General features: G+C 48.7%; 1 protein-coding gene across 1 annotated transcript in view; it reads left to right on the top strand.

The window, feature by feature from the left end:
• Window positions 1-15,115, top strand: part of TEX36 (testis expressed 36) — an 86,732-nt gene extending 71,617 nt beyond the window's left edge. Inside the window, exon 4 of the mRNA XM_086922578.1 lies at window positions 14,689-15,115. Coding sequence (XP_086778704.1) covers window positions 14,689-15,039 — 351 coding nt within the window. The 3' untranslated portion in view covers window positions 15,040-15,115. The remainder of the gene's footprint in view (window positions 1-14,688) is intronic.
• The last annotated feature ends 288 nt before the right edge of the window (window positions 15,116-15,403 follow it).

Below are 15,403 nucleotides of genomic sequence, written 5' to 3'. Positions count from 1 at the left end.
CCGGTCCCACAGGAGGTCGGGACTGGTCGCGGGGTCGGAGTCATCGCAGCTCCGGGAGTGGACATCGGTCGTCCGGATCCAAGTCCTTAGGTAAGCGGCATTAGAGGTCGGAGAGACATCATCGTTCCTCCGACCCACCCAGACGCTCGCACGATGCGGCCGGGGGTTCGGGCAACACCGCCCACGCGGCTCCGAGGGAGTCGCAAGCGTCGCCGCCTGCCCCACACCTTCGGGTCCCTAGGCACGGCGCGACGCCGCAGGAGATCGAGCGGTACCTCATGGCCATGAGGTCCCTCCCTCCTCAGTCGGGTTCCATGGCGCCTCCGGGCCCAACGGTCCCGGCTGGAGGCCCTAGCGGGTCAGGTGCTTCGGCCCTGATGCCGTCGGGTGCTTTGGCCCCGACGCCGCCGGGTGGTTCGGCCCCGACGCCGCCGGGTGCTTCGGCCCCGACGCCGCCGGCGACTTCGGTACCGGCGCCGCAGGACCTCACCAGATCCGGTTCCGGATCCGGGTCGTCGCCGGTCGACCTCACAACCTCATCGGCGCCGGCCCCACGGGTGTCGCCCCCGGCGCCCACTGTGGACACCGTCCCCAATGTTCCCTTCCGACGGCCTTTGGAGATTTTTATTTCCATGAGGAGGCCCCGTCTGTTCCTGTTTTACAGGAGACGGGTGACGGGGGAGATTGGGAGGGGTCTGAGGACCCTCTGGCACTGGAGTGCCAGTCTCAACAGGACTGGACATATGAGCTTGGGGAGGCCAGTGGTATTGACACTTCTCCAGACACTGGATTTGTCTCCCCTCCAACCGTGGCTTCGGAGGAGGGGTCTACTTACAGTGTAGTGTTGACGAGGGCGGCCAAGGCCTTAAACCTTGAGCTCCCCGTCGCGGCCGTGAGGACTAACCTCCTCACTGGGGTCCTCAAACCGCAGTCAAGCTCCAGTGAGCCTCTGCTGCCGTTCAATGAGGCCTTGTGTGACGTTCTTGTGGGCACTTGGTCCAAGCCCGCCACAAGTCTGCCTGTGGATAGGAACGTGGCCAGACGCTACCGCCCGGCCCCGGGCGACCCTTGCTTTTTGTCCACCCATCCCACCCCCGAGAGCCTGGTTATCCAGGCCTCCACTTCCCAGACCGCTTTCCCGTCGGCTCCGCCCGATCGGGAATCCAAGAGATATGAACAGTTCGGGAAGAAAGTGTTCTCGTCCCTAAGCTTAGGGCTGCGGTCTGTCAATACCGCCTGTCTCTTGGGCCGCTACACCCACACCCTGTGGGACGTGGTCGCGGACGTGCTGCCACAATGTCCGGAGGAGGTCTGGGCTAAACTCGCCCAAACCCTTGTGGAGGGCCGAGATGCAGCGCGATATTCCATACGGTATGGGCTGGATACCACGATGGCAACAACAGTGGCGGTTCGGCGCCACGCCTGGTTGAGGTCCGCCAACTTTTCGGCCGATGTCCAGGCCACACTTCTGGACATTCCGTTCGATGGCCGTCGCCTCTTTGGCGACAAGGCAGACCATGCGCTTGAGCGTTTTAAGGACTCCAGGGCTACGGCCAAGTCCTTGTGCCTCTCGGCCACACACCAGCAATCGGGTGCCTTTTGCTCCTTTCGTGGCCAAGGAAGGGGCGCCCCCACACGTGCTGCCAGCCACGCACCGCAGAATGTCCAACAGCGCGGTGGCGGACGTGGAAACCGCTGTGGCGGCGGTTGGGGACAACGGCGAGGCCAGTCCACACTCCGCAGCACCTGCCTCAAAACCTTCCTAGTCCGAGTTTTCAGGCCCATGTGACGCCAGTTGGAGGCAGGGTTCGCCATCACCTCCCCCACTGGCGCACTGTCACGTCGGACAGGTGGGTGCTGCAGATCGTCCGAAGGGGCTATTCCCTCCCCTTCGAGGCGACCCCTCCAGCCATGCCACCGCAAATCCACCGCGTGTCGGGGGATCACTTGCAACTTCTGCAAGAGGAAGTCACGGCCCTCTTGGCCAAGGGGGCTATCGAGCGCATTCCTGGGCCAGAAGTAGGGTGTGGTTGTTACTCCCACTACTTTCTGGTACCCAAGAAGGGCAAAGGGGGCCTACGCCCTATCTTGGACCTACGGAACGTCAACGGCTTCCTCCGGAAGGAGAAGTTCAAGATGCTGACTTTGGCTCAGGTCTTAGCTACCCTGGACCCTGGAGACTGGCTGGTAGCGTTGGACTTGCAGGACGCTTATTTTCACATCCCCGTCCTGCCGGCGTTACCTGCGGTTCACGGTAGGCCACGAGCACTTTCAGTTTACTGTGCTCCCCTTCGGCCTTACCAGCGCCCCACGGGTGTTCACGAAGGTGATGGCGGTGGTCGCAGCTCATCTGCGCAGGTTAGGGGTGACAGTCTTCCTCTACCTCGACGACTGGTTGTTGAAGGCGGGCTCGCCCCAGACAGTCGTCAGCCACCTCCAGACTACGGCCGACCTCCTGCACTTGCTGGGGTTCTCCATCAACGTGCTGAAGTCGCTCCTGTGTCCCTCTCAGAAGCTCCTCTTCATTGGAGCGGTTCTAGACTCGGCGCAGTTTCGGGTTTATCCACCCAAACAGCGGGTTCGGGATATTCGGGCTCTGATTCCGATCTTTCAGCCTTTATCCCGAGTCTCGGTCAGGTTGACGCTGCGGCTTCTGGGGCTGATGGCCTCCTGCATCCTTCTGGTGCATCACGCCCGGTGGCGGATGCGGATGCGGGCTCTGCAGTGGGACCTGAAGTTTCAGTGGGCCCAGCATCAGGGCAACTTGTTCGATCATGTCTTGATCTCGGAGGGCACTGCAAGACAGCTGCAGTGGTGGCTCACGGACCGCGATTGGGTCAGTGGCAGATCCCTCTCCCTACCCCACCCGGAGCACGTAGTTGTGACGGACGCGTCTCTCCAGGGCTGGGGAGGCCACATTGGAGAGGCGGAGATCAGAGGCCTCTGGTCTCCGGCGGAGTCCCGGCTCCATATCAACCTTTTGGAGCTGCGGGCGATCCGACTAGCACTTAAGGCATTCCTCCCCTCTGTCCGGGGGAGTGTAGTGTAGGTGTTCACGGACAACACCACCGCCATGTGGTACTGCAACAAACAGGGCGGGGTGGGGTCGTGGACCCTATGCCAGGAGGCTCTGCGCCTCTGGCAGTGGCTGGAACATCAGGGCGTGACCCTGGTGGTTCAACACCTGGCAGGTTCTCTGAATGCCAGGGCGGACAAACTCAGCCGTCGGTGCATGATGGATCACGAATGGCGTCTGAACTCGGACGTGGCGCAAGGCCTCTTTCAGCAATGGGGAGAGCCTTGGTTAGATCTATTCGCCACAGAAGAGAACACGCAATGTCATCAGTTCTGCACGTTGGAATTTCCAAGGCGGCACTCGCTCGGAGACGCTTTTCGTCGCGAGTGGAGTTGCGGTCTATTGTACGCCTTTCCGCCTATACCACTTCTGCCCAGAGTGCTGAAGAAGATCAGGCGCGACCGGGCCCAGGTTATTCTTGTGGCTCCGGACTGTGCACGAAGATACTGGTATCCCGAGCTACTCAGCATGTCAGTCAATCCCCCGGTTCGTCTGCCTCTTCGGGAGGACCTTCAGTCGCAGCAGCAGGGGACGGTTCTGCACCTGAACCTGTCCAGTCTCCACCTACAAGCTTGGAGATTGAGCGGCGGCAGTTGAGGCCATTTGACTTGCCTCCCGAAGTCTGTGATATCATTCTGGCAGCCAGACGTCCCTCCACAAAGTCGGTATACGCCTGCAGGTGGAACAGATTTGTGGCATGGTGCACAAAGGCTGTGAACCCACTCTCTGCACCCTTTTCTGAGGTTCTCCTCTTTCTTCTTTCTCTTGCTCAGCAGGGCTCTGCTCTGGGCACTCTCAAGGGGTACCTTTCTGCCCTTTCCACCTTCTTACGGCTACCTGATCAGCCTTCCTTGTTCAAGTCCCCCATTTTAAATAGGTTTTTGAAGGGCATCACACACATGTTCCCTCCTGTTCCCTTTGTGATGCCCCACTGGGACTTGAATCTTGTGCTTACTTACCTAATGTGTGCTCCCTTTGAGCCGCTCCATAACTGTCCTCACCGTCTTCTTACTTTGAAGACTGCTTTCCTGGTGGCCATCACCTCTGCCAGGAGAGTGAGTGAGCTCCAGGCTCTTTCTTCTACACCTCCTTTCCTCTCTGTCCATCCGGACAAGGTTGTGTTGCGGATGAGACCCTCTTTCCTGCCCAAGGTTGTCACGGCCTTCCACATCGGGCAGTCCATTACCTTGCTCACCTTCTTTCCGCCTCCGCATCCCTCGAAAGAGGAAGAGAGGCTCCACCGTCTGGACCCAAAACGTGCGCTCTCTTACTATCTGGATCGCACACGCCAGTTCCGGGTGGATGACCAACTCTTTGTTGGTTACATGGGCACTAGGAAGGGAAAGGCGGTGCACAAGAGGACCATCTCGCGGTGGATCATCTTGTGTATCCAGGCATGTTACTCCATGGCCAAAAAGGAGCCCCCTGCTGGATTGCGGGCTCATTCTACTCGGGCCACGGCGACTACAACTGCCTTGGGCCGAGGAGTGCCCTTGCAGGACATTTGCCAGGCAGCTACGTGGGCCTCGCTGCACACGTTTGCAAGACACTACTGCCTGGACAGCCAAGTCCGGAGGGATGGCTTCTTTGGCCGTTCCGTTCTCCAGGACTTTCTGGCGTGATTGGTTCGCAGACCCACCACCGGGGTTGGTATTGCTGGGGTATCTATTTTAAGGTAAGGAATCTATCACTAAAGTGTCTCTTTCAGATGCACAAGTTACTACTTGTGTAACGATATATCTGTAAGAGACATTACTTAGTGATAGATTCCTTACCGACCCACCCATCCTCCCCGTTCTGCGAACCCATATCTAGGTTAAGGTCATCCCCTTTCAGGGCCCTAGTTTCATGGCACCAGTGTTGGTTCTATCATGGCTCTGCGTATCTGGCGCGGAAACGCTGTGTATCAGAACTGACATCAGCGCGCATGGGCGGCGTCTAAGTACTCCGACGACGTCATTCCGGCGCTAACGACGCCGACGACGGACGCGGAGCCGCGGACAACGCCTACCGACGCGCAGGGGTATTGCTACGCAAAAATTTCCGGATCCAGTCTGACGCCTGGGGATATTCTAAGGTAAGGAATCTATCACTAACTAATGTCTCTTACAGATATATCGTTACACAAGTAGTAACTTGTGCACCACCTCTAGTCCTGGATAACGTACACCACCGGTGGTCCTTAGTAACGTATACCAGCTGTGGTTATTAGTAACGTATACCGCCTATGGTCCTTGGTAACGTATACCGCCTGTGGTCCTTGGTAAGGTACATCACCTGTAGTCCTTGGTAGTGTATTCCGCCTGCAGTCCTTGATAACAAATACCACCTGTAGTCCTTGGTAACTTATACCACCTGTGGTCCTTGGTATCGTACACCACCTGTAGTCCTTAGTAACATATACCACCTCTAGTCCTGGATAACGTACACCACCGGTGGTCCTTAGTAACTTATACCACCTGTGGTCCTTGGTAAGGTACATCACCTGTAGTCCTTGGTAAGGTACATCACCTGTAGTCCTTGGTAACATATGCCACCTGTGGACCTTGGTAACGTATACCACCTGTGGTCCTTGGTAGCGTATTCCACCTGCAGTCTTTGATAACAAATACCACCTGTAGTCCTTGGTAACTTATACCAGCTGTGGTCCTTGGTATCATACACCACCTATAGTCCTTGGTAACATATACCACCTCTAGTCCTGGCTAACGTACAACACCGGTGGTCCTTAGTAACGTATACCACCTGTGGTTATTAGTAACGTATACCGCCTATGGTCCTTGGTAACTTTTACCGCCTGTGGTCCTTGGTAACAAATAGCACCTGTAGTCCTTGGTAACTTATACCACCTGTGGTCCTTGGTATCGTACACCACCTGTAGTCTTGGATAACGTACACCACCAGTGGTCCTTAGCAACGTGTACCACCTGTGGTCCTTGGTAACGTATACCATCTATGGTCCTTGGTAACGTATACCACCAGTGGTCCTTGGTAACGTATACCACATGTAGTCCTTGGTAACGTACACCAACTGAAGTCTATTACAACCAGCCTGTTGGTACATTCCGTCCACCCCTTCTCCCTGATCCTTGTTGGGTCCTTCCACCCTGAAGCTCCCTGTAGAATGTTGAGGTGTTCTTCAGTGAGGAGAGTGGATGGTCAATAAATGAGTATTCCTTCTACCAGCTGTGTCCTGTTTCTTCAGTATTTCCAATCTCTAACACTGGCGACGGAACTGTGCAGGGGGCAGTAGTCACCATCTCCCCTTTGTGTGCTCTCTCCACACACTGGCATCTAAGGACCCAGAAGTAAGGAATTTATCACATACTGGCTTTTCAAGAATGAAAGCAGGAAGCAGTATCGCATAGGAGCATTGCAAAACGTAAGCTGACCTCCTGGATGAGCTACGAGTGGTTACTGTATGAGCGCAGTATAAGTGATTCTAAAGAGGCTGAAGGAGAGCGGATGGTATGTCTCTGAAGAAACCTGACCCGCTCTGAGTGCGACGCGTTCATCCTGATGTGAAATATACCCTGTGTCACACGTACCTTGCTGTTGCTGAGGGCCGGCATGAGAGAGTGGCGGCTTAGCGAGTGAGGTCTACGTGCATGGGTTGGTGGCAGCGTTGACAGCGAGGGCTCCTGCCAGGGCGCTGTTCTTCGTCCAAGTTTCTGACGAGTGTGAATTGTGGGACTTTGGCGCTGTGGAAGAAAGGCTTTTTTGCCTGTGAGAGCGGTGTCCTGGCATAGCGGCGCATCGGAAGCCTAAGCCCGCCCTTTCCTGTCAGAGTCCCTGAAGCTGACTATATCCTGGGTTTGGCGGTGTTCCTTGACGGCGCCTGCGTGTTACCTCTGATCGTTCTCTGAGGAGAGTGTCCGTGTGCCTGATTTCCGCCGGGGGAGCAGTGCCGGCGCATCAGGTGTTAAGGGCCGGATCTTTCTTCCTGTCAAACCCTGTTGACAGCGTCTGCATCGGAAGCTTGTTCAGGCCGGCAAATTTAGTTACGTGGCAGCTATTTTGCACCAACTCGTTTTCTTCAAGGATCTCCACGGACATCGAGCGGACAGCGGTGTCACAAGGAAGGGAACATTTAGTAAGGAAGCCTGCGCACCGCTAGCTAAGCGACTGACTGTTGGTGCTCTAGTAATTAGTGTGATTTCAGACTAACTTTTACCTTTGCAGCGTTTTCTGCTCCGTGTGTTGGTCCAATTTAAGGCGGGACTGTGTGTATTGTGGAAGAAAAAGAAAAAGCCTGACCTAAGTTGTTTTGCATGCTGGGTAGATTCATCTTCCTAAGGTTAAAAAAAATGTCCCCCCTGTATAGTAGCTTTTGGTCTTATTTTCCTGGTTCACAATGGCAGCAGCAAGCATGAACCAACCACCGCCATTTCTAAATGACATAGGGGAACCCGAGATAAGCTGGAAGGAATGGGTGAAGCTTTTTGAGTTGTACCTTATAGCCATTGGGGGACAGAGGTTCAATTCGGTAAGGAAACAACACATCCTACTCCATAATCTGGGGGTGCAAGGGCGCAAAGTGTATGAAAACTTACCCGTGCCAGAGCAGGATGGTAATGCTGTGGGGGAAATCGATGTGTTTGTGCAGACCATGGAAAAGTTAGAGAAACACTTTGGGGATAGGATCAATGTGGTCCTAGAGCGCCACAAATTCTTTAAAAGATGTCAAGGTAAACAGGAGTCAATACAGAATTATATCGCAGTTTTGTGGGGAATGACACAGCTATGTGAGTTTGGGGATCTCACTGACTCCCTAATAAGAGATCAATTAGTGAGGTGCACTAATAATCCACGCATCCAGGAAAAACTATTAGCTAAGAATACAGGGCTAAAAGACGCTATTGAAATAGCCAAGTCAGTGGAACACACAGCAAGGTGTGTTAAAGAAATTAAACCAGAAGGGGAGGTAGTGGCTACCATTAGTGATGCAGAGGAGAGATTTGATGTGTACAAAATGAAGTTTAAGGAAAATATCAGCACCAAGGTAGAGCACAGAGAGAAGGGTCCTAAGTGTTACCGGTGCGGCAGTAACAACCATTTTGCCACCTATTTTCAATGCCCAGCCAGGTATGTCACTTGTAAGAAATGCAATATTATTATTATTATTCCGAGTTTTGTATAGCGCCTGGTTACCAATATGCATCCCCGCGCTTAGAAGGGGGCATTTTGCCAGAGTGTGCCGTGATGGTGAGTTACACTCAAGAGATTATGAAAGAAGTAATGAAAGGGGTGCAAATAATTAAGTAAAATGTATTGAACAGAAAATGGAAAAGTTTATTTTGCAGGTAAAGCATGTTGATGACACCGTGAATTTAATTTATCCAAAATGTGATGTATTAATTAATGATGAACGTGTTGAAATGTTTGCAGATTCCTGTTCACCGTTCACGTTGATAAATAAGGATGACTATGTTTCCACGGGGGAAAATAAGATTAGCGATCTAAAAATTCCAGATATCTCTCCTTCAGGATACAATAAGGGCAACATACCCCTCCTGGGGATGAAAGATGTACAACTTCAATTCAAAGATAGGAAAACCTATGGGACAATTTACGTAGTACAGTCTGGTTCAAACCTTTTGGGATGGGTTCATCAAAAGGAGTTGGGAATCATACTGGACCCAAATAGTGCAGAACAAGTCTTGCTTACAGAAAAGTTTCCGGGAAGCGAAAAGATCTGTGAAGAGTTCAAACAACTTTTCAAAGAGGAGCTTGGATGTCTGCACAATTTCCAACATAGGATTAAACTAAAGCACAATGCCAAACCTGTGGTGCACGGCCCGCGCACCGTGCCTCTTAAACTGAAAGAGCCTCTAGAAAATGAACTGCGCAAGTTGTGTGACTTGGACATTATTCAACCCATAGACTGCTCCGAGTGGTTGGCCCCCATTGTTCTCGCAGCCAAATCCAACGGTGTAGGTATCCGCCTCTGTGTGGATTTGCGCAGCTTAAATGACTGGATCTGGGTCGAAAGACACCCTTTGCCAGTCATAAATGAGATGCTAAGCACAATGGGCCCTGCAAAATACTTCAGTGTAATAGATTTATCCATGGCGTACCACCAGATCGAATTGCATCCGGATTCAAGGCCACTTACGGCGTTTATTACGCCATTTGGAGCTTTTATGTTCAAAAGGATGCCGTTTGGCCTTGCGTCAGCGTCAGCCATTTTCCAAAGAGTTATGCAGAAGATCCTCGAAGGTGTAGAACACACAATGTTTATGAAGGGGGTGATGAGTGTGTTAGGTATTACGTCTTGGTGTCCTTAGGTTCAATCCTTATTTATGTAAACAGAATCAAGAGAATCCTTGTTTTGTAGAAAAGTTACTCTTTATTGTTGTAAGTAAAAGCGTGGACAGCCGACACGTGTTTCGCCCCTTATGGTGAATTGCGCCAGGGCTTTTTCAAGGCTATTTACAATGTTTTTTGTTCTGTACACTTCCTCATTTTGTGCAAATTAATTTTCAACATCAAATCCGGTTTTTCAATTTTTGGGTTAGAATCCCTGGAGTGCTCCTGAAAGGTCTCTCGTTTCATAAACTTCACTGCCTGAAAACTCAAGAGGTCCAGAGTTTTTTTGAGTGTGTTACTACCATCAAAACCTTGTGAAAACTGATGTGGACTGGGACCCCCTTGTGGGCCACCTTCCCTCTGTAGAACACACAATGTGTTTCCAGGATGACATCTTGGTCTATGGAAAAAATTCAGAAGAACATGATAATGTGCTAAGGCAAGTCTTTAAAAAGCTCATGGATGCAGGCCTAACAGTCAAGAAGGAAAAGTGCAGAATAAAAGTGCAACAAGTCGAATATCTGGGCCATTCCATCTCAGAACAAGGGTTTAGACCAAAGGGAAGTTTAATCCGTGCAGTGAAGGAGGCTCCAAACCCACGTAACAAAGAGGAACTCAAATCCTTTTTAGGACTCATGGAGTACATGTCCAAGTACGTGGACAATTTTGCTACATAGTGCGAGCACATGAGAGAGATGTTAAAGAAGGACAAGGATTTTGTGTGGAATGAGGAGCAGGAGGCTGTCGCAAATGCTCTAAAGGAGGATCTAATCAACTCTCCAGCGCTTGGTACGTTTGATTCGACTAAGAAAACCATTCTTGCAACAGATGCATCAAACTATGGATTGGGTGCCACCTTAGTCCAGAAGGATGGTAGTGAGGAAAAGATCATTGCCTACGCGTCCAGGAGCCTTTCTCCACCGAAGAAAAACTACTCGGTAATCGAACGAGAAGCCTTGGCGTGTTTTTGGGCGGTCAGGCATTTTAAATTTTTTCTATGGGGATTGAGGTTCACTATACGGACGGACCACAAACCCCTCACGTTCATATTTTCGGTGAAAGGCCTGGAGAACTGCACCCCACGCATCAGCAGGTGGATTCTGGGATTGGAACATTTTAATTTCAAGATCGAACACGTGCCGGGCAAGGAAAATACTATTGCAGATTTTCTCTCAAGATCACCTTTACCAAAGGAAGAAGAACCTGAGGAGGCTCTGGACAGTCCAATAATGATGATGGATTTTCCTGCCATCACAGAGAAAGAATGGGAAGACGGTATGAAGGAAGATAAAGAACTCGAGGTTTTAATGGAACAAGTCAAGAAAGGATGGCCTAACAAGAAGAGAGACGTTGAAGCAGAACTAGAAGAGTTTTGGGAGGTCAGGAATGAATTGAGTGTCATTGGAGGAAAAGTGTACCGAAACAACAGAGTGATTCCCCCCAGAGAATTACGGAAGAGAGTTATAGACTTGGCGCATGAAGGGCACCTTGGGCGAAGTGCCACCAAAGCTAGAGTAAGAACAAATTTTTGGTTCCCCAAAATGGACACCATGACGGAAGAAGCCGTAAAAGAGTGTGGGGCATGCGCTAAGAGTGACAAGTCAAAAATAATACACAAGTCTCCACTTTCTCCAGTAAGTGTCCCAAACAAGCCATGGAGCAAGTTGGCATTGGACATCATTGGACCCATGCAAAACCTAGGTGTGCAAAAAAGGTTCATGTTGGTCCTGATTGACTATACTTCACATTGGATAAGGCAAAAACTTGTGCACAACATCAACACCAGATCAGTGATCCAATTTCTCAAAGAAGTATACCCTCCACATTAGTTACTGACAATGGGGTACAGTTCACCTCCGAGGAAATGCAGGGTTTTCTGGAATCTTCAGGCATAAGACATGAAACCACAGCCCTCTATTGCCCCAGAGCTAATAGGCTTATCAAAGAGAATATCCAGCTAGCTACTGTAAATGGACAAGATGTAGAGAACTGTTTGAGGGAATGTCTGTGGGCTTATCACACTTCGCCAAATAGAATAACTGGAGTCTCTCCTTTTGTGTCTTTACGGGGGAGGGAGCCTAGTACAAAGTTAAATCCCAGTTGGTTAAACGGGGGCGAGGTCAGGGATGTAGATTGGGAGGAGGCAGGAGAGAAAGTCAGACAACATCAAACTAAGTACAAACAGTGGTATGATAAGAAACATGGTGTTAAGGTTCAAAGGTGGGAAGTGGGGGACATGGCGCAAGCCAGAAGGAACACCAAATTGGGAACCGACATCAGCAAGTTCTACTCCCCCAGCAGGATTGTCAAAGTGTTAAAAAATGTAGTACAGTTTGAAAATGGTCAATGGTGGAGTTTTGACAACATTGTAAAAGTGCAGCCATAACTTTTCCTCCTAGGTACGCCTGTGTTTCTCCCCCACCCCGGGAAGCTGACAAGTGTTGCTAACCTGTAACTGACGTTATGCCTTGTTGGTACTCATTATAAGGAAGGGAGATGTGTTACAACCAGCCTGTTGGTTCATTCCGTCCACCCCTTCTCCCTGACCCCTGTTGGGTCCTTCCACCCTGAAGCTCCCTGTAGAATGTTGAGGTGTTCTTCAGTGAGGAGAGTGGATGGTCAATAAATGAGTATTCCTTCTACCAGCTGTGTCCTGTTTCTTCAGTATTTCCAATCTCTAACAAAGTCCTTGGTAACGTATACCACGTGTAGTCCTTGGTCTGCATCCCTTCGCAATAGCTGTAGAGCCTTTATTTGGCAAGGGAAGGCAGTGAAAGTATTATATGGTTGTTGAGAGTTTATTAAATGTGCTCTGCGTCCTCTTTTTCAAGGGAAACATTTTGAGTGTTCTTCAGTTACATGGTAAGATAGAATGTTCCTAGTGTTGCTTCTTAGTATTGCAACGCGGGGTTTGATCCAGTTTCTATTATTTTGCTTAATGGTCCAAACAGTCAACATTGACTAGGGTTGTGAATGGTGAGCAATGTTGTCCTTGAATCTTCTACCTCTTAACATGCAGCAGTTGCATTCTTATACCAGATTCTGCTGCCATCTTGATGATGCCTTATTGCTTTTGTAGGCAATGGTATTTTTCCTACTTTCATCTGCCATTTCCATGTACATGACATAAGAACATCAGTCACAGCGGCACTATATACTCTGCTGGGGCCCACCTCGGTTTTCTTAGATGTGGAGTCATATTACATGGCTGCATTCTAGACATTTGGATAAATACGTGTTTGGCATCTTCCCCTCCCCCTGGGGGTTGTTTTATATCCTCTACAGTACCTGATCTTGAGTAGCTGGACATCGATATGTGTGCATCCATCGACAGTGGTACCTCTAATTATTGTTTCATCCAAATGTTGGGTACTTTTCATGGGACTGGTGAAATGACTGACTTGGTGTCTCCTGTTGCAGTCATGGTTTTCCAGGCATCATACACAGTCGACTTAACGCCACTGCCTTCATTTCGATTCAACCTGATTTTCTGTGCTCGGTGTAACATGTTGCTGGTTTTTAGTAGTCAATTCTTCTAGTGAGAAGTGTAGCCTCATGAGCAGTATGATTGGGGAACTTGCATGTAGTTCCAACGTACTCGATTTTGACATTGTAGGTTTATTGCTAGGAGTTTACTTCTGCTGCCAAGTCAGTGGTTTTTTAAAGCAGCTCATGCCTGTTTTTGCATGGTAACCCCACAAGTGTTGAAGCAGTGACTATAAATTGAAGTCTTCATCCACTTGTGCACTGCTTTGGAAGCCTGTTTATTTGTGGATTGTTTTTGACAGGTTTTATACCGGCTTGAGATTTTAAAAAGAATCTTCCAGCAGAGTGCCAAGATGTAGGTATGCCCTAGTTAATGGCTTAGGTAGTCCTGATCAAAGGCTCATCCTTCTGTTGTAAGCGTAATAAATATTACCTTCCACCAAATATTACGGTAAATGAATTACAGCACTGCACATCTTGAAGGAAGCATTGTGCAGCAAAGCTGTGGAATAAAAGGCCAATAGCCATGCGATTTCAGTCTAACAGACAATCCTTTAGGAAAGAACTAAAGTCCTGGCTGTTTGCTTCAATATAGTTCTTGTAATGCTGGCTGCACCACTTCCACATACACCAATGCCAAGACACTTCGGCATTCGAGCGCTTTATAAACACATATCCTATCCTATCTACTCCTGGAATCACAGGTACTTCACAGTGCTACTTTTGCTGGAAGAATTAGACTCTAGAATGACTTAGGAAGCACTCGTTACTCTAGAAATACATTCTTACTGTGGGGAAAAATCTCACCAAGCTATGCTGGACTTAATATACATTTTTGTAGGAGTAAGTAACCTAAATCTCACTAGAAATGCATGCAGGTTCATCTGAAAAAGTAACGATGGTTTGATTGGCTTGAAACTTTCAGCTTTGATTTGAATGTGATTAAAATGTTCTTATTTTATCCTAGATCAGCATTTCTTACCCTGTAGTCCGCAACCCTTGCTCAGGGGTTCTAAGGCGGTTAATAAAAAAATTAAATACCAGTAGCAGATTATTAAAATATATATACATAAAGGAGCAAAATTGTAAAAGTAAAACGCGCCATAAACGTGAAGTAATTTGAAATTGGAGTTGGTATCCTTAGCTGATTAATGGTAGAAGCGCAAGTCCGGCAGTATGGATGACTGGTTGCTTCAGTTGAAGCACCGGTATGGTCTGACAAAATAAGAGTATGCATTGGCACATATCTGTCTTTTAGAAATAAAACTAACATTTTGGAATGCTCCATCCCAACCACTAAAGTAAAAATGTTGCTTTTGTATAGTTTTGTTTGTGAATTAAATACAAATGTTTGTGAATTAAATACAAATGTTCGTGGTTTGTGTATCGGTTGGATGTACACTTGTTTCTGTATTTTTGTGTACTGTTTTGAAGTTTAAATCATAGAAATTGCTTAAGCAGAGTCATCGGCTTCCAGTTGTGATTCAGTGGTGGGTCCACAGAGGTCAAAACTTTAGGAACCGAAGTCGAAGACTAGGCAATTTGCCTTTACCTATCATCAGACGGATTTAACACTGAGAAGTTCTTTAAGGACAGCTATAAAACTCAAATGAATACAAAATATAAATTCAGTAAAAACGAATATTTACCTTGCAGAGCCAGAGATGGCCATTTTTGTAATGTCTGTTCGAGATATTTAAAACAAAATACATTAGAAGGCAATTTTGATAGCAGCTAGATACAAGGGAGAAATAACCAAATGTTTGCACTTTTTAAATATGCGATTTTCCTAACTGTATTTTCAATACTTTCCATAGGGCCTTGGGCGCAAGAAGGTTGACAAAGACAAAGGGCAGCAGGTTTCTCAGAACTTTATTCTATGGAGTCATGATACACCTCCAAAAGCAACCAGCTGTCTTGATGGTTACACCAATTACCAGACATCGTATGCAATCCCGCAAGGTGTGTGCACCAGTGAGCGCGCTTTTTGTGGACGCTATGCAAAATGTCACATGGCAAAGTCGCTATGTGTTGAAGATATTCCTAAGAAATCGGACTTATGCCATATGGACCCCAGCATGCAGGACAAAATACCACCAAGCACGGAATCTGTTCCCCAGCCTCCCACCTGTAATTCATCTAACCCAACCTCAGTGCAGTCTTTGTAGTTTGCCCATTTGTATATGTAATGGAAAATAATCAAGCAAATGTGACAGACTCAACCACTAAATGGTGTTGGCATTACCTAACATTTTCATAGTTGTGTTTCACATAAGCGAAAACTGGATTTGCGCCTCTAAATATGTACTGGAAGTAGACCGTAACCTTTAGTGGCTTATTTTCCCCAAGAAATCCCAGACATTTAAATACATTGGACCTGATTCACAAACTCCACTTTGTAGTACGTTTTGAAGTACTACAAAACATACTACAAATTGCAATTCACAAACTATGTGCAATTTTACGCCTTGTCTATATTTATGTGTGCAGAATTCTGCACCCCGATGTGGAGTCTCCATACAGTTACGTTTT

Source organism: Lissotriton vulgaris, chromosome 5, assembly GCF_964263255.1.
Source record: "Lissotriton vulgaris chromosome 5, aLisVul1.2, whole genome shotgun sequence".
Classification (NCBI taxonomy): domain Eukaryota; kingdom Metazoa; phylum Chordata; class Amphibia; order Caudata; family Salamandridae; genus Lissotriton; species Lissotriton vulgaris.
This window is presented reverse-complemented; position numbering and strand designations above follow the sequence as displayed.